This window comes from Protopterus annectens, chromosome 9.part0 (genome assembly GCF_019279795.1).
Source record: "Protopterus annectens isolate FY-2018-M chromosome 9.part0, PAN1.0, whole genome shotgun sequence".
NCBI classification, from domain to species: domain Eukaryota; kingdom Metazoa; phylum Chordata; order Ceratodontiformes; family Protopteridae; genus Protopterus; species Protopterus annectens.
Genome location: NC_056743.1, coordinates 1,441,564,670 through 1,441,590,569, shown reverse-complemented (window position 1 = coordinate 1,441,590,569; position 25,900 = coordinate 1,441,564,670). Strand labels below are relative to the sequence as shown.

Here is a 25,900-nt window from a genome sequence, read left to right as displayed (position 1 = left end):
GGCTGTTTTCCAGGACAAATGTTGCAAATCTGTTGAGGCAGCTGTTCAAAGGGAGGCAATGTTAATTTTTCTAGAAAATAATTAAGATCCCAAGCTGGCACTGGTTGTTTCCTTGATGGTCTTACATTCTTAGCCCCTCTGAGGAACTGTCTTAAGAGTGGGTGAGAATAAGGGTGGATCCGTGTTGAATTCTGCAGAAATGGCAGAGGCATGGATTTTTATGGAGGAAAATGAAAGTCCACTGTTCAGCAACTCAGCTAGATACTGTAATACCTGTGGCAAATTTAGTTTTGTAGGATCCTGGCCTTTTTTCTCATTCCAAGAGCAAAACCGTTTCCATTTTGCGGAGTAAGCCTTTCTAGTAGATGGCTGTCTGGCCTCCAAAATGACATCCTGTACCTCTTTGGGGAGTAAGGTCTATTGAGGTGTTAATGAATTTTCCATGCAGCGAGACTGAGTGTTTTCAGCTGACTGAAGAGTTTTGTAGTTGTGCTGAGTCAGCAGAAGAGGCATTAGAGGTAGGGACCAGGGAAGAGTCTGTTAGGCTCCTCAGGAGTGGGTACCAGTGTTGTCTTGGCCAGTCTGGAGCAATCAGTATCATCTTTGGTCTCTCTGTTCTTGCTTTCAAGAGCACCTTGGGCAAAAGAGGCAGAGGTGGGAAAGCATAAACTGTCCATGCTGCCCAACTGAATGAAAGGGTGTCCACTCTCCAGGCCTTTGGATGAGAGGTCCTTGAACAAAACTTTTCCAATTGATTCCTGTGGGAGGCAAAGAGATCCATGTCTGGCCTCCCCCACGCTTGGATTATCTCTGCAAACACTTGAGGATGCAAACTCCATTCGTGTGGATCTGTCATATTTCTGCTTAGATTGTCTGCCAGCGTGTTGTCCAAACCTGGCAAGTACTGTGCTTGAAGTTCGATTTGCCATTCCAGAGCCAAGTTCCAAAGTGTCATGGCTAGTCTGCACAGGGGGTATGAATGTGTTCCTCCTTGTTTATGTACCACATAACTGTGGTGTTGTCTGTTCTTATCAATAACTGTCCTGGATGCAGGAGGTCCTTGAAAGCTGTAATTGCATTTATTACTGCTAGCATTTCTTTTTGATGTGAAGGTGCTTTTCCTTTTGGGACCATTTGCCCTGAATGCACCTGTCTGTCATGTGCGCCCCCCAGGCGTAATCTGAGGCGTCTGTTGTGATGACTTGATTTGCTTGAGGCTTGCAGAATGGGAGACATGTGTTTGACATGCTTGAGCCCACCATAGAAATTCCTTTTGCAAACATGGAATTATTGGTATTATTGTTTCCAAACTGTGGCTGTGCTGAGACCATAGATTTTTTCGGTACCATTTAAGTTTCCTCATATGCAACTTTGCACATGGGATTAAAAGAATGCAAGATGCCATGAAGCCCAGAGCCTGCAGGATTTTCCTTGCAGTAAGCCTGGTACAATTTGCTAGCATTTTGAAGTACTGAGTTAGTTGCCTCTGCTTTTCTGGTGTAAGATAGGCCATCTGGGTGTTTGTGTCCAAGCTGGCACCCAGGAAAGTTGTTTTCTGAGCTGGTGTTAACCTGGATTTCTCTTTGTTGATTGTGTATCCCAGAGCATTCAGTAACAGTGTTGCATAAGCCAGATGTTCCAAAAGTATGTGCTTGCTGTCCGCTTGGATCAGGCAGTCGTCCAAATAAGGGTAAATTTGTATCCCTTGAAGTCTGCAGTAGGCAATTACTGATGCCAGGCATTTCGTGAATACTCTGGGCGCAGTAGATAAGCCAAAGGGCAATGCAGAGAATTGATAGTGGATTGAACCTGCAAGAAGTCTGAGGTATCTTCTGCAGCTTTGTCCGATTGGGACATGCAGGTATGCCTCCTTGAGGTCCAATGTTACCAGCCAAAACCCCTTGCCAGCATGGGAAGCTGCTGCTATGTGAGCCTCTTGAATTTTGGTATGAGTAAGAATGTGTTTAGGATGGATAAGTCTAAAATGGGTCTCCAGTCTGTTCCTTTCCTTGGTACCAGAAATAGCCTGGAATAAAACCCTTGACCTTGTTCGTGAGAAGGTACCTCTTGAACAGCTTTCATGTCTATGAGCTTTGAAATTTGTAGTTGTGCCTCTGCCCTTTGTGTGGCAGGTTTGGCATGCCTCTCATTTTTGGAAGAGTGTGAAAATGAAATCTGTAACCTCTGTTTATAACGTCCAGGATCCATTTGTCTGTTGTGACCATATGCCAATTTCTTGCAAATAATGCCAGCTTTCCTCCCAAGGGTGCTGCCAGCTGAGACTTGCTTGGCATGGAAAGGAGGAAGTCATTGGGTTTCTTTCCTGTATTGCTGTGCACCGTTTTCACCACCTCTTAGTGCTGGAGCTTGCCATTGCCTGCCTCTACAAGATCCTTGTGATTGACCTCTGCCCCTTGTGCGCCTATATCTTCCTCTTAGGGGCCTGTCCGTGGCTGGAAAGGACCAGTTTTTAGAAGGCCAATTATTGCTAAAACATGGTGGTTGAACCTGTAGAAAAGCTTTGACAGTTTGCATAGATTTGGCTTTCTTCCATTTTCCGTAGTATCTCCTCAGCATTAGTACCAAATAGCACATCCTTTTGTAAAGGAGCATCTAGTAACTTAGCTTTCACATGATCAGGCAAGACTTGTTCCCTAAGCCATGCATGCCTACGAAGGACTGATCCTGTAACTGCAGCTCTACTTGAGGCCTCTAGGGCATCATAACCACATTGTAAGGTGCGTTTACCCACTTGTTCTGCACTATGCATCATATCCTGCAACTCCTTCAAATCTGGTTGTTCAGGTTGAGACATTTTATTTCTTAATTGTGATAACAGAAACTGCTGATATTTAAGCATATGAAACTGACAATTTAAGGCCTTCATGGCTAGGGTGGTCAAGGTATATACCTTTTTTCCCCTCCTTTCTAAGGATCTTGACTCTCTTTCGGAAGGAAGTGGATTCTTAGCAGTAGAGGCCTTCATTCCCTTGGGGGCTTGAGAAATGGTTTCAGGGTCAGCATTATGGCTTTTGAAAAGAAATTGGTGAAAGTTAGGAACTCTGTAGTACCCATCAGGCTTGACTGGGGCAGGAGGCAGGGAATCCGGGTTAAGGCAAGCCTCCGAATAAACATCATCAAGTACATCCAAGACAGGAGGTATCGCCAGAGGTCTGTGTTGAGGTAACAAGAAATTCCCTCAGTCTTTTCTTGGAATCAGAAAAGTCTTGGCCTTCCCAATGGAAGTGTTCCCTCAAAGTGTGCAAGGTTTCCCCAAAAGAATAATCCTCAGGGGGAAGATACAGAAGGAATGGATTGCTCTGCATCAGAATCTTCAAAAGGGGAGTAAGATTGCTCTTCTACATCAGAATGTTCTGAAAAAATGGAGCCCTGATCAGAAGAGGGAGAATCTTCCTCCACTCTGGGCCTCTTGTCAGGAGGGGGTTGGGAGCCCCTGATAAGAGTAATTAAATCCTCAGCCATTTTAAGCATCTGTTTTTTAGGCATGGGGCTTGTGGATGGGCCCTGTGCAACAGGCCTCTTGGGATGCCTGGCTGATTTGGACTTAGTAAAGGCCTTAATGGAAAAGGAAGAGGAGGGTCTAAAGACACCATGGGTGGAAGTGGACCTGTCCACATTAGGAGACTCAACGCTCAGTGGCTTTGGTGGTTGTAGTCTGGGTATGGGCCGAGGTACCTGCGGTCTTGGGTACAGAAGACCCCGCCAAGGAGGCGTCGTCGGTAGTCAGGGACTGCATAGGCGTCTCGCTGAGAACCGGACCACGTGTAGGCAGTTTTGGCGTGGTGTCGGCCCTTGCGTTTTTTGGACAAAACGGTAGTCGGAGTCTCAGACGACATTTTATAATCAAATGCTTTACCAAATGTTGGGCAAACTCCGCCCAACGCTTGATAGTACGTTTATTGAAAGTAGCACAAAAGCGACAGCCAGAGACGTCGCGGTCTGGGCCTAAACAAGGTATGCAAAGGGAATGGAAATCCTTGTGCGGTATTTGCTTCCCACAAGAAATACAATTGTTAACTTTTTCTGACATCTGTCTGAGGCAAGAAAAGTTTCCCCAACGGGGTACTTAGTTTTAATGAAGTCTTCGGTTTCCAAATTTTTTGTAAATTCAGGAACTGGTCGACCGCCACTTGCGAACTGCTTCTGCTTCGGGCACTGTGCGGCAAAAAAGACTGAAGAAAATGGCGTCGGCTGTGTCTTATATACACTCCTGCCTCACTGACGTCAGGAAAAGAAGCGACAACCGACTCCGGACCAAGACTTTGGAATTCGGCCGACCAAGGGACCGCCTGACGGCAGAGAACCCATATGTTATTACTGCAGCTGTATGCACGATGATAAAGTTGTTCCATAGCATTTGAGTTTATAAATTCTAGGAACCTTTGGGCTAGGGAGTTGGAGGTAGAGTAATGCTCGCAGTTTGTTTGGGTAGCTGAAGTCGCCCAATATAATGGTATCCGGAGAGACCTTCATATTTTCCAGTGTTCTCAGGAAGGCAGAGTGGGGTTCCCGGGTTTGGGAGGGTGGTCTGTATGGAGAGACCTTCATATTTTCCAGTATTCCCAGGAAGGCCGAGTGGGGTTCCTGGGTTTGGGAGGGTGGTCTGTAGCAGGCTATAAACTGGAAGGTAGTTTTACCCACTGTTAGTTGCACATGGACACAGTCTCTGATGCTTCGTGCTGTGCCACCAACCTGGAGGTGTGGGTATCTGACGAATATTGATACTCCCCCCTCCTTTTGTGGTTTCGGCCCTAAAACCTGGACTGAAAAGCATGGTATGAGGTATAACCTGGTAGTGCTGGGGTGCTCTCGGGAGCCTTGAACCAGGTTTCTGTTACTGCACAGATATTGATGTTCCCCATGCTAAGGAGAGTTTTGAGTGCGTGCATCTTGAGGTTTAGACTTCTGGCGTGGAGTAGCATTACTCAGTTTCTTATCCCTTGCGATACCTACGGAGGTGGGTTTGTCTTTTGAGCCTTGCCTAAAAAAGGTGCTATGGGGGTAGCAAGAGCCTTTACCAATATCAGAAAGACCAGGGGTGACAGGTGCAAGCCGACCCTAGTGAACCATCGCGGCTTGTCGAACATGTCATCCCAGGCTGACAGGCATTGGATCCCCTTTGAATGACACTAATACTTAAGCCAATTGTTGAAATTTATCATCTTGTCTTCATATTGTGGCATCATTCTTGGAGAGGGTAAGATGCTACTCAAGGTCAGGGTCATACCGGCCTGGGCTACATGCTCAGAGAGCTCCTCTAGGTCTCTTCATGTAGTCCAGGGAGGTACAGCTCAGGTCATTCACACCAGCATGGACAATGACAGAGTCATTTGTACTTGCCTTGGAGTGACCAGAGTGCTTGTGTTATGTGGCGGATCCTAGCGCCCGACAGGCAACTCACCGTGACCTTGTTCAGCCTGGTGAGCGGGACATCAGTGTGCCTGATGATAGAGTCACCTATTACAAGTCTATCAGGTGTGTTTAGCCTTACGGGCTGCGACTGTTCAGCACACTGGCTTTGAGAGCTATGTGCTGCACGTGTTTTGTTTTGGGGTAGCGGTTGCTTGGGTGTCTTGCTTTGGAGGTCTCTGCTGCTTAGGCAGATTTTTATTTAGCACCTCAAGAGTATGTTTTTGTGTGTTTATGCGTTTGGTTTACTGTCATGGTAGGTCTAGGTTTGACTGGAATTGTAGTGAGTGTGGTTTCCTTCTCCTCCTGACTGGTTACGCCAGTACTGAGTTGAGAAGCTTAGCCTCCAGTTTGGCTATATGGTTGCATCCCTCACATGTGTTGGAATTTGTTGGGAGGAGAGAGGGTAGTTGTTGTGTACATGAGGCAGTTGTAACATTGCCTCAAGATTCCCAGATTCACCAGCTGGACCAGAGAGGAGAGTGACAACTGACCTTTGGACATGCTAGAATAGTATTGGGAATTCTTTTATAATTGAAAATAGGGCCAATGGGGAACAAGGTACTCAAGGGGAGTTTGTGAGGGTGTAGTGCTGACTTATATAATTGCTTTAGTGAGCAAGTGCCAGGTAACTTAAATGCAATGTGTTACAGGTAACAAATGCAAAAACGACAAACAGTAACTTTCTTTAAAGTGAAACACGGAAATAAGTACAGTAAGCAATGCAGATATCACTAGGGATCCACAGAAGCGCTGAAAAGCAGTGTTTTAGGTGGAATTAGCTTTTCAGGGAAACGAGCAAACAACAAGCATACAAACAAAGCTAGATTCAGCAGGCCTGGATCTAGTCTATGCTACAGCAAACAATGTGTACCAATTTCAGTAAGCAGCAGTTCAAATATGCAGGCACTATAAGCCTTCAACCAGAAATTCTCAGCTCAGAAGGGCAGAGTCCAGCCTCTCCTCCCACAAGAGTGCAGACCACAAACCCTCTTAATGTAAAATACCTGGCCTGAAGCCCAAGTGCTTAAAGCAGAATTAATACACTTTTAGAACAGACACTGAGCCCTCAAATCAGCAGTTCCCAACTTAGGATGTAAGCTACCTGTTCTGCCCATACCTCTCAACCTTGAATCAAAAAAAATCTGGACAAGGCCCATGAAAAATAGGTACAAATCTGTACGCTGTTTAACATAAAATTTGCATACATAATTATGTAACCCCGCCCACTCCATTGGAATTGTGGGATACCAACTTTCGTGCAAATTGAAGAACAGGCAAACAAAATATGGCACCAGAGTCACCCTGCAGCCATTCCCAATGTCCCTTTACCTGGCTATTTTGCCCCATTTACCATAAACACTAGTGTGCATACTGCTTTACTTCTACAATGATTGATTATTTGGGTTTTAATTTTTACACTTTACAGCACAATGGACAAACACCAATAGACACCTGTTAAACTGTCTCACAATGAAAATAGATTTGGCATTAAAACTTCTCTACCCTTGAAACTCATTCATTAAAATAGCATTGAAACATGCACCACATCCAAAGAAAATACATCTGGCCAGTGGTGGATAAAGATTACCTTTTGGGTTGTTTTCAAATCACTGGCCCCTTGCACACAAAACATACATGGCTTTAGTAAATTATATTCCTTGTATAATACAACACATTTTAAATTTGAACATTTTTTCAGTAGGCAATGAAACAAAATGCATGAACCAGTATTAAAAAACTGCCCAATTCAGAACATTTCCATCATAAAAAGTCTACTTCCACACACACACACATTTTTGAGTATCCAGGGCACATTCCAGACAACAAACTTTTTTTTTTGGTGGGGGTGGGGCGCAAGTGTTTATAGTTGCACACTGATTTGGTCATAATTGCAGTTGTTTCTAAACCACTAAACTATACACATGAGTACTGAACTTGGTGGAATACAATTTTTAAATATCCTCATGCTATAAACAAGAAGAGTATTTGTATTTATGCCAATTAAAATAAGTACTTCCTTAATATACATTTTTTAAACTTATATGCATTGGATATGTAGAAACGTTATATGCTAGGAAAACATTGATGTGCATGGAAAAAATAAAGGCTGAGGAAACTTCAGCTGTTTAATTACTTATCACAGCCAGCATGAAAGTCTGAGCAACCTGGATACAAGACCAAGACAACTATCTCTCTGTCTCTCTCCCTTCATTAACTTGCTCATACTGGGGAAAAGCTGCAATGTTTCAATAAAGTAGCCATATATTTAAAATGTTTTATTAGATATCAAATTTCCAAATGCTTCTGTAAAGAGTACTTATAATAATGTCTTTAAATGGTATTGCAGTAAGAATTGTTTTCCCCCTTCTGATCCATGCTCCAACTTCTAACATGCCACTTCAAACACAGCAAAGCTGTTCTGCCATTAAGTAAACGAAATACACAGACTTACACACACACACAATTTAACATAGAAGCAACAGTGAAGCTGCAATGCCATTAAGTGTAAAAATATACTGACACACATACAGCTGCTGTTCTAAGTAAAATAAAAGCTACCCTGCCAGTAAAATAAAAGTAACAGTGAAGCTGTGCTGTGCCGTTAAGTAAATAACACAGGCTGAAAGCTCACACCCCCCATGAATGCTGCTGTTAAGTAAAATAAACATTACACATTGAAGCTGTGGCTGTGATGCCTGCATGCAGTTTGTTGAAAGCTGCCATTAAGTGAAATAAAAGTTACACAGTGAAGCTGCTAGGTCTGCAATGCATGCCATTCATTGTAAGGTGCCATTATGTAAATAAATAACACTATAAAACCTCACTGTCATACACATAGCTGCTGTTAAGATAAATAAAACCTTCCAATAAAATAAAAGAAACAGTGAACCTGTGCTGGTTTCGTGCCATTGAGTAAATAACAGTCTGAAAACTCACCCCCCCACAAAAAAAGCTGCAGTTAAGTAAAATAAAAGTTACACAGTGAAGCTGCTAGGCCTGCATGCCATTCGTAAAGTCGTTATGTAAATAATCCACACCGCTTTCAGACACACAGCTGCCATTAAGTAAAATAAAAGCTGCCAATAAAATAAAGCTAACAGTGAAGTTATACCACTAAAAGTAAGTTACACGGTGAAGCTGCGATGCCATTACTGCCATTAAGTTTAAAATATACCGACTTACACACACAGCTGCTCCTTCAGAAAAATAGAAGCTGCCCTACCAATAAAATAAAAATAACAGTGAAGCTGTGCTGGGGCTGTGCCGTTAAGTAAATAACATAGGCTACTCACACACCCCCTGAATGCTGCCATTAAGTAAAATAAAACTTACACAGTGAAGCTGCATTGCCAGGCTGTATGCCATTCGTTGAAAACTGCGATGCCATTCGTTAAGCATAAAAACATATTGACTTGAGTTGCACGTGCACCGCTACCCATGTTGTCCACATTTGCTTCAGTCAGCTTCCATCCTGGCCTGATGTTGCTGCCATCCACGACGTTGCTTGAACTTCGCGGTTAATTCCTTTCCAACAGACAGCCAGAAATGAAGATGCGAGCTCCTTGAGCTCAATTCCGACTGGCTGGTAGCCTGACGGCGCTGACGTCATCGCGCACGTGATGACGTCAGCGCAGACAGCGCGAAAATTTTAAAAAATAAATGAAAAAATCGGAAATGAAGGGGTGCCACTCTGGAATCGTGGCACCCCTTCAATTGGACCCCAAAACTCGGTAAAAACAGAGTAATTCGGGACGGTTGGGAGGTCTGGTTCTGCCACTACAGTGCAGACCACAAACCTTCTTAATGTAAAACTGGTCTGAAGCCCAAGTGCTTAAACTAAATTGCTTAGAAGGAGTTACACCAAGCAGTAATAAATACAATTGAGTACTTTTAAGATGATGCAAAAGCAAAATAAAGTAGGAAGAAACAAGTACAGTAAAAGCAGAACTTTTTTTTTTTTTTTTTTTTTTAGTGGAAAGAGAAAGGAGTAGCAGAAACTAAGCTGATTGGCCTTTTCAAATGTTCTCCCTGTACTGGGTAGAATGAGGTAATGACACTAAACTGGTAGGAGGGTCCCACAAATTTACACTAGGGGCGGGCAACTGTAAAGCCACCAACTATAAAAACACTATACCAACAGGAAGGGAGGGGGGAAACAAACTGCAGAAATGTTTCTCACAGCTGAAAAGCAGCAGTGAGCCTTTAAATTAAAGTTTAACAGCTAAAGGAGCCTCTAGAAAAAAAAAGTTTAACTGCAACAAGTTATAAGAAACAACCCAACAGATGCTTAATAAAAGTGGACAATTTCCAGTTAATACCTTACACACAGTGAAACTAGCTAGAAAAATACACAGTACACAAAGTGCTATAAACAAAAATAAACAAAATAAAACAAAAAACAGGATACTTAATGTTATATATTATAGCTCAGAGTTTCCTCAGTGTCCTTCCTTCGATCAGCTCAGTGTGAAATGGCAGAACACACACAACTGAACTTCTTAGGTAAAGTTGAAACCTGAGAACAGCCTCTGCAAGGCTCGAACCCAGAACCCTGCATACCAGTCAATGTGATTTACCACTAAGCCACGTCAGATGTCATAAAAACCTTGCATTTTAACAGTATACTTTTTATTTCCACCTTTTCCCAAAGTTTTTTCTATAATTAAAGACTTTCCTCCCTCCTGGAAATATACTCTTACCTTGCTAATTTTAAAAACAAAGATCCAACAAAATGCCTTCGTACACACCTATTTCACCTTTAAGTGTAGATTCTAAATTATTCATGGCCATTCATGTTAATAGATTAAAATATATTCTACCTTCCATGATTAATGAGAACTGGTTTTCTAAATGGAAATACTTGACAGTATCAAAACAGTAACTGACTAAACAAGAGAGACTAACATTCAGTCTAGACGTTAGTAGTGCTTTGACTCAGAATTGGAAAAAGCTTTAGTCTTAACAGGATTTTTTTTACACTAATTTTACACATCCTATAAATCTTTAAATTGTTTTGAATACATTAAAACAGGTACTTTTACTTTCGATTCAATAAAACTTTTGAAAGGAACTAAACAAGGATGTCCTCACTCAAATTCTGGAACCTTTTGCCAATTTTTAGGTAAAAATCAAACAAAAGCCATTAACCTAAATGCAAGCTTGTTTCTAAAATGCAAGTTGCTGATGACAATTTACACAAACAGCAAGTTCCCTTTCTGCTGTTAAGGCAATGCAGGAGTTCCAAAAAAATCTAGACAGTCTTAATAAAAAAAAGTAATGTACTCACCATAACATTCCATGCGAGTTGTCTATCTCACCTTTATTCTGTACTGGTGGGTTCTGGAACCAATCTTCTGTTTTCAACACGGCCGTTTACAAAACCTAGATGTCTCCAACTAGCTCGTGACTTACTCCCTATCCCATGACTCCCTAGGGTATTCCCCAGATCTTGTTTGTTGGTATACTAAAATACGTATCTAAAAGTTTTATTTACAAGCCAAGGCAACGGTCAGAGAATATTAGGTGCCAAATAGTAACCTCTCGATCCTCCAGGAGCTAAAGGCTCGGGGTAGGAGCGTGGGATGCAATAATGAATGCAAACTTGCATGGAAAGTTAGGAGTACATAACTTCTTTATGTGATGTCCTACTTCTCCTTCATTCTGTACTGGTGGGACAGCATCATTAGCACCATCTTTCTTGGGTGGCTCACAGGAGAACATTCTTCAGAACAGTGGACCCAAAAGAGGCCCTGTCCCTGGAGGCCAGACTTTGTAATGAGTGATGAGACCTTGCCAACGTTACTGCAGCACAGACCAACTGGCAGTTTTGCACAAAAAGCAAAATAAAGTAAAATATCCCCGGTAGAATGAGCTCTTATTTTGCCAGAAAGTGGTTTGCATTACATTCACTTACCAATGTGTAAATCTGACAACCATCTGGAGAGTGTGGATGTAGCTACTGGAGCACCCTTCTTGCAGTCTGAAAAGGATACAAACAGTTGGCCAGTCTTTCTAAAGTCCTTTGTTCTGTGTAAGTAGAAACGTAACTGTCTGTGTACATCTAGTTGGTGTAACATTCTGCCTTACTGCCATTCCTGGGGGAAAAAAAAACTTAAGTCTATGGACTACAGCAAAAGAAAAAAACAAAAAAAAAAAAGACTTCGAATTACCACCACTGCGATAATAAAACCTTTAGGCTAGTCACATCCTAAGCAGACAATCCAATAGAACAAACTATTTATTGAACAAATATGTATACAAAACAAATTAAAAATAGATAAGCGCTTTCGGCTATTCAGCCTTCATTACATCGTATTTCTAATTGCTACTTCGCATTTAAAAAGAAAACTAAGCCAATAATTTTTTCATTTCCTACACCCTGGTTGATTACCAGCCAATGATTGCTGTTAGAACATTATATCCCTATAGGTGGAGAAATAAACTAATCATAGTATCAGACAGTACTCCATTCTTAACACCCAGATCCAATACAGTAGGAAAAATGAATACATCATGTCAATCATTGCCTGATAATCAACCAGGGTGTAGGAAATGAAAAAATGATTGCCTTAGTTTTCTTTTTAAATGGGAAGTAGCAATTAGAAATACTATCTGATGAAGGCTGAATAGCCGAAAATGCTTATCTATTGTTTCATTTGTTTTGCATACACGTTTGCATACATATTTGTTCAATAAATGGTTTGTTCTACTGGATTGTCTGCTTTGGATGTGACATGCCTAAAGGTTTTATCATCACCATGGTGGTGCTTCGAAATCTTTTTCTTTTGCTGTTGTCCTTTTCTCTTCAGCACCTTTAGCAGAGACTGGAAGCAACTTTCTCCTAAAATCTAAGTCTATGGACTGGTTTAAGTTGGATTCTGAGCATACCTTAGGTAGAAAGGATGGGTTTGCATGAAGCGACTCTGTCCTTATGGAACAGAGGTTTGCTGGATAACGCTTGAAGCTCTGAAACTCGCCTAGCTGAAGTGATTAAAAAAATAGTCTTCCAGGTTAAAAACTTTAGGTGACAAGATAATACAAAATTAAGGTTCCATGGGGGTAGAGGTGCTTTAATGTGTGGGTTTAACAGGTTAGTACCTCAAGAAACTTTGCAAAGTCTGAGACAATACAGCCCCCCACCCTTCTCCAAAAAGGAAATTCAAGACTGCAGCTAGTTGAACTTAAATAGCAGCTGCATCTGCCCCCTCCTAAACATTCCAGTATGGAGGGTATAGGTGCAGAGAAGTATCAAGATGATTTTCCAAAGCCCAGGTGGAAAGTATTTTCCATTTGCCAAGATATAATCTTCCTGTAGAAGCTCTGAGAAGAAAAAAAATGTGTTTCAGTGAAGGTGAAAGGTCAGGTAGTTTGGCGGTGTTTGGAACTGGAGCAGCCATGCTAACAACTTGAGTGTTTGAAGAGATGGATGGATTCTTCCAGACAGGCAAGTCAAAAGATCTGGAACTGGGTCCAGAATTCAGGGATCCTCCTGAAGATGAGGCCCCAAGAAGGGGAACCAGAATGGACGAGGCCAGTATGGGGCAACAGGTATTAAAGGTCCTTCCCAAAGTGCTGGCTTTCTGAAGTTTGGGCATCAATGGAAAAAGGAAAGGCATAGAGGAAACCAGAGGGTCAATCATGTACAAGTGCATCCCTTGGGTCCCCCAGGAGGAGGAATAGGGCAAAGTAGCTGCTGTGTTTGACGTTCATGGACGTGGCAAAAAGGTCACAGCAAGGCTGGCCCCATTTTTGGAAAATCATTTCAGCTAGGTTTTGTTTTAGGCACCACTCCTGAGGCATCAATATTGCCCTGCTGAGTTGGTCTGTTATCACGATGGATTTCACCAGGATGTGCACTGCTACCAGAAAATGTTGGGAGGATGTTTCCCACTGCCATACTCTCAGGGCCTCTGACAAAGGGGGTAATATCTGGTTCCTCCTTGTTTGTTTATATACCATACAACTGACACTATCCATTTGAATAGCAATCGCTCCTAGCGGAAGTGTCTTGGAATGCCTGCAACGCAAGCGCCACCACTCCCATCTCCAAGACACCAATGTGCAAGTGGGTCTTGTGATCCTACCAAGTACCAGGGACTGTCCTTCCCCAATGTTTCCCCCACCATATCTGGGAGGCATCCATGGTCACTGTGGCCAATGATTGTGGAAGAACAAAGGGGCGACTCAAGGTCACTTGATTGGCATGTAGCCACCAACGAAGGTCTCCTACAAGATTCAATTAATATGATCTGATGTGACATCCTAAGTTCCTGCATGGACCACTGAGTGAACAGCAGCCACTGTAAAATTCTCATGACCAGCTGCACTAATGGAACTGTTTATCGCTGCTGCCATAATGCCTAGTACTTTAAAACTGTTCTTGTTTGAATCTTCCTTTCGAAAAGGACTATAACCTGTCACCGTAGGGCTTGTACTCTTTCTGGGGTAAGCTTTACTATCTTTGTAGTATCTAGATCTGATCTGCACCTATAAAAACGATGTTGAGATGCTAATAAGGCAGATATTTCATAGTCTATTGTGATCCCTAAACGGGAGCATAGTTTCAGTGTGCTGTCTTGTCTGTTAGTAGATGCTTGGTGGTGGAGGTGGTTTGGAGCTAGTTATCTAAATACAGAAACTCAATCCTATACATCAGGTGAGCCTTAACTACTGCTATACATTTGGTTAACACTCTGGGGGCTGTAGTGAGACCAAATAGCGGAGCTCAAGACTGGTAATTACTGGCTCCCAGCCAAAAGCACAGATGACTCCTGGTTGGCCTGTCCATCTTTACATGGTAGTATGCATCCTGGAAGGCTAGAGAGCACATGCAATTGTCTAACCAGAAAGGGAAGCACTGACTGCAGTATTACCATCCGGAACTTCACCTTTGTACCAGATTTGGTTAATCTGCTGAGATCTAGTATGGGTCTCCAGTCCCCCCGTTTTCTTTGGAACTAAAAAGAACCTTGAGCAAGTCCTGGATACTATTTGGTCTGCAGGGACCGGCTGGATGACTTTTCTAGCAGCTTCTGTATTTCTAGGGTTGCTCGTTTCCTGTGTCTGGGTGGAACATCTGGAATTTTTTTATGCATGGGCTTGGAAAAGAAAAAGGTACCGAGTAACCCTCTGGGCATGACTTGTACCAATTTGTCTTATCACTTTTAGCCAGGCGTCTGGGTACATAGATAACCAACCCCCCGACTGCCTCCCAAGAAGGACAGACAAGTCTCCTTTCAGGAGTGCTGAAGGGCTTACCAAAGGATTCCCTGTCGCCCTGGTTCTGCAGACACCCTCTGCCACATGGCCAGCATCTTCCATTACTGTTTCCCCCTCTGCCCCTGGGGGAACACTCACCACGTGTGCTTTGAAAATCTGTGGGATTTTCAAAATCGCATCTTCTCTCCCTTTTGACCTTTTGGTCAAGGCCTAGAAGGTATGGAAAAACATTGACAGCAGCGAGAGATTTTCCTTCCTGTTCACACCTGGTTAGTGTCTCTGACCTTGGGCCCAAACAAGGACAAGCCATTAAAGGGGGTGTTAAAGGAAGACTTAAAAGGTTCCGCAAAGTTACACAAGCACAACCAGAAATGTCTGCCAAGGGAAATTCCTGAACTGCTTCCCTACTTACTCCATCAGCTGCGTAAGTGAGCCTCATGGACGAGTTTACTACCGAATTTAAGGTGAAGAGCTGGGAGGACACCTTACCCGATACCTCTGCAGCTATGGAACCCTGGAGAGCATCTCCTAGCTCCTTCAGGAGATCTCTCTGCAACGTAGTAAAGTAAGAGAGATTCAGGGACTGAGTGTAAAGGTTGCTGAAGAAAACATGCACTTTCTGTATCAGTCCATCATACGCGACTCTTTGTTCAGGGGATGGACAGGGGAGGTGGTCTGTTCCTACTTGTTGGCTGCCACCACAATAGCATCTACTGGGACACTTTTGTAAGGAAGACTTTATCCTCAGGGGATGGGATTAATTTTTGGCCTCTGTGGGACAAGCTCCACAAAATCTGGAGACTCCCATGCCTTGCGACAAACTAAATCCTTAAGTTCATCAAAAGGTAGACGCACCCAAGTGGAGGAAGAGTGAGACCTAAACGCCTTCAGGTAGACAGACTCATCAGAAGGGATGATGGTCTTTCAGCCGCCTCACTGCTTAAGGATTTCTAGGGTGTCTGCAAAGGAGACATCCACAGAGCGCGACTGTGGGGACCCGACTCGAGGTCCGTGTCAGATGTGTTGACTACTCTGGGGATTTCAGATGCTTCCTCCTGCACAATCTCTTGTGAGGGACCTCTTCAGAAGGGCATTCTGGAGAGGTTTCGGGAGAGACTGGTTCACCCACTGGGACATCCTGAAGCTTTGGGTCTCCACGTCTGTGTGGAGTCAGTTGTGCCGAGATGAACACTGGTGCCTTTGGGGGGGGGGGGGATGACTGGCTCCGAGAATGGGGCTGCCTGGGGGGACAGTGCTCTCCTCATTGCTTTGAAAGCCCCTCCTCATGATTAGAGAAAGCTCCCAGTAAGAACCAATAGGCTTCCCCAGAACAAAGGGAGGTGGCTCTGAAGCCGATATAGACACCCAGCTCACCCGTGGCGAAGCCCCAGGAGGCAAGTTCGGATCCAACAACTGATCACCATCTCCCCCCCCCCCCAGACCAGACTGGACATCATCTGCTCCTAGACTCCTTGAGCTCAGATGGCACCAAGGAAGTCGCAGCAGTAATTGGAGCCGAAGATCCTGGAACGGGTCTTTGCTCCAACACTTCCACTACGATCAACTCCATGAATTCAGGCTCCGAGGCAGGTCAGAGGAGGAATCAGTGATAGGGTAGGTCCCACTGTTCCAAAACCCTCTGGGTCGGCTCAGTCAATCTGGCTAGCACCAGCGTACTTTACCTCCACACCAAACAATCCACATCATCCGACAATCCTGGAGGATCGAGAAGGGGTAGGAGATCTTTACCTCTGTAATATCGACAATCTTAAAGACTGAGAAACCATCTCATAGTCCGCAATCCCAAACTGCTCCAAAACAGGAGGAGCCAAGGTAGATGTTTTTTCGGGCACAACAGATTTCCGGTCCGATGAAGACATTTTGGCACTTTATTAGAAGGTCCAGACTAGTCCAATGAGGTAGATATTTTACTTTATTTTCCAGATTTTGGGGGGGTGTTTTGAAGCACTCCGACCTTCTCCCAAGGCTTCTGAAAAGAACTCAATCCCCTTAGTATCAGCATATTTTTCCTTTAAAGGAGAACCCTCAAACTAAAACCAGTGTCATATAGAGCAAGACCCTTGCAAGTGTACTGCTCCAAGGCAGTACACAATCAGTATGGCTGAGTCAATATCTGACAGCACTTACAGCATTTAAACCCAGAGGGTTTAATATCTTAATTGTTTAGACATTACCAAGAAAAAAAAATAAAAAAAAAAACACAAAACTTACTACCAGCTATAATTAGAAACAGAAATTATCTCCAACTTAAACTATTTAGATAGGAACAGAAATTTTTTTTTTTTTTTTTTTAGCAGAACAAAATAGCACGCCACATAGGAAAAAAGCCCTCCAAGTTAAACAGGCTGAGCCACTCTCCAACTTAAACGAGCAGAGTCCGAAAAGGTGTTCAAACTAGTTTACTGAACAGTAAATAACCAACACACCAAAAGAACTTCAAATAGAAAATTTAGTACAAGAAACCTTAAGCTAAGGGTATCTGAAAAACTAGAGACACACCACACTTCACAGCTCAAGTGACAAGGCTAAATATTTAAAAGTGCACACACACAGAAGCCGGGACAGGGATGAAACTTTAGGCCTTGAGGTAAATACCTGCCTCGGAAAAAACAGCAAGCAACAGAGATAGTCTAATACTGTGACTAACAAGTAAAGGAATTAAGATGCCTAGCAAACAATTTAAGAAAAAAGTTATATCATACAATTCAAAAGGTAAATTTAGCCAGAGCCAGTTGTAAAACACCCGATCTGTTTAGCGGCAAACAAGATCTGGAGAATTCCCTAGAGCATTATGGGATAGGAGCAAGCCACATGCTAGTTGGAGACTGCAGAGTCGAAACAGAGGATCAGTTCCAAACCTACCAGAACAGAATGAATACGAGATAGGACATCACATCTACTACCTATAAATGCCAATACAGACTAGTAAATCTGTCATTTATCCCCAACACATTCAGACAGAAAAATGAACTACTTACAGATAATTACAATACAAACAGCACAATCAGTAAAGAATCAAAAAGGGAACAAGTGTTTCTTCACAATGGAAGACAGACTAAACAATTAAACAAAAGATTTTTGGTAAAATAATCACCTCCATCTAAAACAAAGTACATTAATTCTAAAATTTTGGCTCCCCAAAAAACTAATTGCTGCCTTAAATCACATAAGCAACTGAACAGCATGACAGAATGGACTACCAGATTTAGAATTACATTTTTCATCAATTATAAAAAGTCAGTATGAATATTTATACAGCCAGGTGGAAAATGTTTAAATTTTATGAAAAAGCATCCCAGAAACTAACATTAATCATAATCTTAAACTACCCTAGTTTACGCTGGCTATTAAAAGATTAAGTTTCAGAAAGGAGTCAGACAACTGACTTCTACTACATTAAAGATTTAGAAACTTAATTCAATGAAATCCAACATAGGCATGGATTTTTATTTTTCACTTCAGTTAGACACACAGATTACATTTAAAGAAAAATTCTGAAAAATATTGGTTTCGATTACTGAAAAAATGCATTCTGTTGATTACACCATAAGCAAATATGATTTAAGCAAAGGTGTTGCTGGATGTACAACTTTGCAGATATATAGAAGGTAAAATTAAGTTAATGCAACCAAGGGCAAAATCTCAAAATTATCTGATGTTTTAATACTATTAATTCAACAAGAAACTGGGAGAGGGTCTCATTCATACTACACAGTGATGAGGAAAAGAAACAAGTTGCAATGAATTACTGAAACTATTTTACTCATATTAACAGACATCCATATAAAAAGCATAAAAAAAAAGAAGTTATGTTCTTACCATAACGTTCCATGTTAGTTGTCTTCTTCTCGCCGCCTTCTTGCTGGATGGGTTCGGAGCCGACCTCTGCTCCGACTCGGCCACTCTAAAAGCTCGAGAGTTGGTTCCACCGGCTCGAGGCTCCCCTTATATCCCACAATGCTAGGCGTGAGTTACCTCAGATCTCGTTTGTAAGCTAGGCCCAGCCTATAATAGTAATAGAATAATTAGTAACAAAGTCCACCTCTATAAATAAGGGAGAAGAGAAGGGTGACCTACATCCTGATCCAGGAAATATGCACAGCAGAGCATATACCTAAAGTACAGAGGTGGTAGAAAGAGAGGTCACAATCACAACTCCTCTAGGTCTGTCCAGGCCAGGGGGCAGGAGGGTGGGACGCAAGAAGGCGGCGAGAAGAAGACAACTAACATGGAACGTTATGGTAAGAACATAACTTCTTTATGTTAAGTTGTCTATCTCGCCTTCATTCTTGCTGGATGGGACCGCGTCCCTAGCACATTGTCCCGGGTGGCCTAACGGAACAGACTCTTGAGAACAGTGGAACCAAAGTTAGCTCTATGCCTAGAAGCTAAATCCAACTTATAATGAGAAATGAAAGTGTGAGGAGTAGCCCAAGTAGCCGCTGCACAAATGGTGTCAATAGGCAGTCTGTCTTGGAAGGCTAAAGAAGTAGCCAAAGCTCTGGTGGAATGGGCCTTAGGTTTATTAGGCAGCTTTTGGTGTCTAATTTCATATACAAGGGAAATCAGAGATGTTAGCCATCTAGATAATGATACCTTTGAAACTGAAAGTCCCTTTCTGCCTTCCGCATAGGAGACAAACAGCTGGTCAGATTTTCTGAATTGTTTTGTTCTATCCAAATAGTACCTCAACTGACGATAAACATCCAGCCAGTGTAATTTTTGTTCAGACCTATTGGAATATTCTGGAAAAAAGACAGGGAGGTCAATGCTTTGATTTAGATTTGACGTCAAGACTACCTTAGGCAAAAAGGACGGGTTCGTTCGTAAGGATACCCTGTCCTTATGAAACAATAGATAAGGAGGTCGACAGCTGAGTGCTTGAAGCTCTGAAACTCTTCTAGCTGAAGTAATAGCTACCAGAGAGTCAGTCTTCCATGATAGCAATTTTAAAGAACAGGAGACTGCAGGTTCGAAAGGGGGAAGAATCAAAGAAGCAAGAACTAAATTTAGGTCCCAAGGAGAAGGGGGATTTCTTATAGGAGGTCTGAGAAGAAAAACTCCTTTCAAAAAGGCTTTGCAAAGCTTGTGAGACATCAAGGCAGATTCAGAAATACCAACATGAAAGTTAGAAATAGCTGCCAATTGAACTTTAAGAGTAGAGGGAGATGAACCTGCATGGAAGAGTTCAGCTAGAAAATCAAGGACTATTTGGATGGAAGCAGTGAAAGGATCTATGTCCCTTCCTTGAGCCCAATATGTGATGCGTTTCCACTTACTCAAATAAATGTTCCGAGTGGAAGATTTATGGAAAGCTATCAAAATATCTCGAACGGAGTGAGATAATTGAGGAAGCCTGGCTAAGGTTGGAACTGGAGGAACCAAGCAGTGAGGTTCAGAGAGGGGAGGGAGCGATGTAACTGACCCGACTGATGGATCAAAAGATCTGGAACTAGGTCCAGATGCCACGGTCGCTCCAATAGAAATTGATGTAGAAAGGGGAACCACACCTGTCGAGGCCAGTAAGGAGCAATGAGGATCAATGAGGCCTTCTGAGCGATAGCTTTCTGTATCACTTGAGAGATTAGTGGGAAGGGAGGAAATGCATACAGAAGTCCCCGGGGCCAAACTTGGACTAGAGCGTCTCTGCTGGGTTGGCCTGGTAAAGGGAATAGAGTGAAAAATTCTCTGCACTTGCTGTTTTGGGGAGTAGCAAAAAGATCGCAGCAAGGCTGACCCCACTTGAGGAAAATTTCTCTCACAACAGAGTCTTTCAGAGACCACTCGTGAGGCATGAGAATAGCTCTGCTCAACTTGTCCGCAATTTGATTGGACTTCCCGGGGATGTGCGTTGCTATCAGAAATCGCTGAGAAGAAAATCGCCCATTGCCACAGTCTGAGTGCTTCTCGACACAGGGGGTATGACCTGGTTCCGCCTTGTTTGTTGATGTACCACACTACAGACATATTGCTGTCTGGATTGCAATCGTTCCCAAGGGAAGAGAGTCTTGAAGGGCTTGCAACGCTAAAAGCACTGCTCTCATCTCTAGAACATTTATGTGCAAGTGGCATTTGTTTGGTTGCCATGTGCCCTGGACCGTCCTGCCCTGATAATGCCCCCCCCACCCGATCAGGGAGGCATCCGTTGTCAGAGTAGCAACCGGAGGGGGTGGAACAAAGGGTCTTCCCAACAAGAGCTGAGGGGAAGACATCCACCACATGAGATGATTTCTGCACGCCTGCGTGATCATAATGGTGAGAGACATTGGAAGTTGTTGGTATGACCATTGTGTGAAGAGCATCCATTGAAGGATCCGCATGTGGAATCTGGCTAACGGAAGCAGAGGTATGGCCGCTGCCATAATTCCCAACACCTTCAGAACTAACCTGGCTTTGATTCTGTTGTTGTTGAAAAGGAGTGAGACCAGTTTGTGAATGTCTGCTATTCTCTGATGTGTTAGTCTCGCAGACATGTCCTCTGTGTCCAGATTTGCGCCTATGAAAGTAATAGCATGACAAGGCGACAAAACAGACTTTTCGCAATTTATTGAAATGCCTAACTTTTGACAAATGCGAAAAGTGTAATCCCTGGCCATCAGAAGGAGATGCTTGGTGGGAGCTGTGAGGAGCCAGTCGTCCAAATATGGAAACACCTGGAATCCTTGTCGTCTCAGGTGAGAAGCTACCACTGCCATGCATTTGGTAAACACCCGGGGGGCAGTGGTGAGACCAAAGGGCAGGGCCCTGAACTGAAAATGACTGGTTCCCAGCCTGAAGCGGAGGAATCTTCTGGAGCGTCTGTTCATTTTTGTGTGATAGTACGCATCCTGAAGGTCTATAGAGCACATCCAGTTTCCTTTTCCCAATAGGGGAAGGATGGATTGCAGAGTGACCATCCGAAATCTTGTTTTCTTGACTGATCTGTTCAAGATACTGAGATCCAAAATTGGTCTCCAGTCCCCTGTTTTCTTTGGAACTAAAAAGAACCTTGAGTAGATTCCGGATCCTTGCTGGTCTGCTGGAACTGGCTGAATTGCTCTTTTTGCAAGCAGTTTTGAAATTTCCAAAACCGCTAGATCCCTTTGAGCAGGTGGAACATCTGGAAGGGATTTTTTTGATTGGTTTGGGATGCGAAGAAAGGGGATAGAATAGCCTTCGGAAATGACGGACTGTACCCATTTGTCTTGAGTCAGGGATAGCCAGGCTTCTGGGTACAGTGACAATCTTCCCCCGACTGCCTCCGAAGGTGGGCAGTCGGGCAACACCTCAGGGATGCTGAAAGGGCTCGTCAGAGAAGGCTTCCCGATTGCCCTGGTTCTGCGGACCCCCCCTGCCCCTAGGGCGAAGTCTACCATTGTTATTCCCGCCTCTGGCGGGGAAACGACTGTGCGTCAGGCGAAGTCCCTTGACATTGTTTACGGAACCACATCTTTCCACCTTTCTGGCCTTTGGGGTAAGGCCTAGAAGGAGTAGAAAAACTGACTCCGACGGCAGAAAGGGTCTTGCCATCAGTTTCGCACCTAGTCAAGGTTTCTTTCACTTGAGGACCAAAGAGAGATGATCCATCAAACGGGGAGTTAGTGAAAGACGTCTTTAAGGGGTCCGCAAAGTTGCATAGCCGCATCCAGGCATGCCTACATAAGGCCACACCTGTCCCTGCGGCCCTACTCGCTCCATCAGCCGCGTAAGAAAGAAGGCGCATGGAGGAGTTGGTTATGGAGTTAAGGGTAGCCAGCTGAGTGTTCATCTTATCTTGAAAACCCGCAGCTGTAGGGTCCTTTAACATTTCACTCGCTTTAATCAAGTCCCTTGGAAGACGAAAGTGAAATGGCATAGGTAGTTCAGCTTAACGCATGGTAAATGTCGCTGACGAGAACATCCGCTTCCCATACCTGTCCATGGACCTAGATTCCTTGTTAGGTGGATGGACAGGTACTGAAGGATCAGCTAGCTCCTTCTTAGTGGCAGCAGCTACCACCATAGCATCCACAGAGACTCCTTTTGTCAAGAACTGTTTGTCTGCTGGTGCCGTTATGAATTTGGAGGGTCTCCTGGGAGTGGGGTCCACTGAATCAGGAGCCGTCCATGCCTTTTTAGCAACCACCTGCATGAGGGGGTCAAAGAGGGGGGACACCCAGGAGGTGGAAGGGCGAGAGCCAAAAGCCTCAAGATACACAGATTCATCCTCCGAAGGGTTGAGGGCTGGCCAATTTCCCCTCTGTTTCAGGATCTCTAGAATGTCTGCAAATGAGACATCTTCAGAAGGGGAACAGGGGGAACCCTCAGAATCATCTAAATCTGTGTCAGATGTGATGGACTCAGGTGAGTCAATGTGTTTCCTCTTACACTTCCTCTTCCGAGGGGGCTCTTCTGCCAAATCAGGAGAGGCCTCGGAAGAGGATGAAATCCCCACAAGGGGTTCCTGAGGAGCTGGCTCTCTGCGGTCCGGGATGAGGGAGTGAGTCGACTTGACCTGAGGCACCGTAGAGGGAGGGGCGGACGGAGCCGACTGTAGAGTAGAGCCAGGCTCTAACACACTCCGCATGACCTCGAATGCACCCCTGTCAGGCAAAGCCAGAGGTCCCCGCTCCGAGAAGCTAAGAACCTCCTCGGCACCGACAGTGATGGCTCGAGGTCGATGTCGGAGCCGAACTCACCAGCGCCAAGCACCGAGAGGGAGAGGGGGTCGGACAAGGGTCCGATGCCACTCACCCCCTCGGAGCCGACGAGGGAAGTCCGGCGCCGAGATTCTTCCAAGGAAGAAATCAGAGCCGACGACGGAGCCGAAGACAATTGTATCGGCTCCGACGCTATCACAGTCTCGGTTCCGACACGACCCGCCCGAGCTCAAGATAGTCGAAGGAGGAATATATTGATGGACAGGGGCAGGCATCGACTGATGAGTCGGGCTCTGAAGCATCTGGGCCAGTGCCTCGGACTTAAGAAGTCGACTCACTACCCTCTGAAGGTCATGATCCGACAGCCTCGATGACCTAGAGGAGTGAGATCTATGGCCCGCTCAGACAGCAGGGGAGATCCTGGAGCCGAATGAACGGAGCCAAGGGATGGTGACCTGGACCTCTTCCAAGTTGTCGGCTCAAGGTCTGGTCGGAGCCGACACGGAATTTTAATACCTCGGCTCCAGCCGAGCCGAGGGAACCACAGAAACTGTGGACTGAGACTCATCGGCTCCAGCCGGAGCCGATGTAGGCAGAGGTTTAGAAGCCTTAAGTCTCGGCTCAGTTGTCGGAGCCGAAGACCTAGATGCCTTGGAGGGCTTCCCTGAAGACACAGTAAGGGAATCCTCTGGCTTGAGTAAGCCTCTTAAAATTAACTTATTTTTTTCTTTCCTGCAGGACCCTGGGGCTGAAGCCATGGCAAACAGCACAGGAGTCCTGCAGGTGCAAAGGTCCCAGACAGTAGACAAGAAGTGTGAGCGTCTGTCAGACATTTTCTGACAGCACGCATCACACTTCTTGAATCCGGAGACCTTTGCTTCTTTAGACATCTCAAAGGTGCAATCACACACACAGTCACAAACACACTTGATTACACCCTGTCTAGTTTAGCTTAAAATAAAACTAGCTAGGTTTTTAAATTAAGAAAAAATAACACACACACACTCCACTAGGGAAAGAAAAAGGCCTGTAGGCCCAAGGGAAGAACTTAAAGTTCTTGTGGGGAAAAAACAGGAATTTTTAAGAAAGGGGATAAGAATTCCTCTAAACTAAGGAAAATAAGTATAAATATTAAAATTAAAGGGGTTTTAATACTCTAACTTTACAAGAAAGTCACTTACCAAGAACCGGTAGAAAACCAACACCTCGATCGCTGTAGCGGCAAACGAGATCTGAGGTAACTCACGCCTAGCATTGTGGGATATAAGGGGAGCCTCGAGCCGGTGGAACCAACTCTCGAGCTTTTAGAGTGGCCGAGTCGGAGCCGAGGTCGGCTCCGAACCCATCCAGCAAGAATGAAGGCGAGATAGACAACTTAACATCAACATTTAACATCTTCCAGACAACTTTTCTTAAATTTAAACTTTTTACTTGGAAATCCTTGCATAGATCTTTTCACAACTCAACTGAATTAATGTTTAAAAAGAAGCGAGTTTGTTGGAGATGTAAACAGGAGCTTAAAGCAGATGTACAACAGAAAAAGAACATGTGGCCTTTGTACCTTATTGAAACATCAATCTTGTTTTATAGGCATTAGTTGGGGACAATTTTGTTTTACTTGATCAGTAATTCTTTTTAATATTCCTATTATTGTTGGTGTTAAATGAAATACCCTCTTTCACTGCCCATTTTATCAATTGTGGGGAAGTCATAACCAAGAATTAGAAGAATGAAGCTACACCCTCTTCTAAAGAATTCAAATATTGCAACTGAAGTATGTCCTCTGGAATTTATAACTATTAAATCAAGATCTACTAGCATCACCTCCTCCTATAGTAGGTGGACAAATTTCAAGGAACTGCATGATAAAAATAGCTATACTTGTATCAACTAATGAACATTTTTATTAGTAGACAAGTTTTTTTTATTCGCACAAACTTCCAAGTACAATTACGGTCATGATCGCTTAAAGTCTAATAAAAATACCAGGTTCCAAGTTAAGGAATGGCTGGAAGCGCATTCTAAATAGGGAATTCCTAACCAGTTAGGACCAATGTGTCAACCCTATGGAGAACATTTACCGGGAAGTCTGTTATTGGTTTAAACAGTAGTCAGGTTCTCTTCTTTACCCATCAATACCAAGAAAGTAATATATATGAAGTGTGTGTGAGAAAACGCACATTAAAACATTACCTCTTTTAGTGGAACCTTAAGTGGAATGAACCGAGTGCCTGTTAATCTCTTGCCCAACGGTGTATAATCAGTCCATCTGCAAAAAGTAAATATAAAACGTTATCTACAAATTAAAATGTTCCAAATGACAATTGGGAAAACAAACATTAACATTCCAAAAGACTAGAGAAAGATGCCTCAACAGTGACTGAAATTACACCAACATGATTACCTCAACACTAACCTAGGAAGAGCTTCAGCTACAGCAACATTTACCAAGTTCTAATTCACTGGTTGTACAGATTTGTCAGGTCATCCTACTGTATTTAATGTTGCTAATAAATGCTAGCAAAGCGATAGACATTACACAAAAGGTAGATGAGCTACTTTATACAGTCCAGAGTTCTATAATAAAATGTCTAGTGATACAAGTACCT

The 25,900-nt window shown here is 43.6% G+C and overlaps 1 protein-coding gene across 1 annotated transcript in view; it reads right to left on the bottom strand.

The window, feature by feature from the left end:
- LOC122812116 overlaps positions 1-25,900 on the bottom strand; it is a 1,581,175-nt gene that overhangs the window by 1,469,844 nt on the left and 85,431 nt on the right. The window contains exon 2 of the mRNA XM_044084402.1: positions 25,485-25,560. Within this exon, the coding sequence (XP_043940337.1) occupies positions 25,485-25,560 (76 nt within the window). The remainder of the gene's footprint in view (positions 1-25,484; positions 25,561-25,900) is intronic.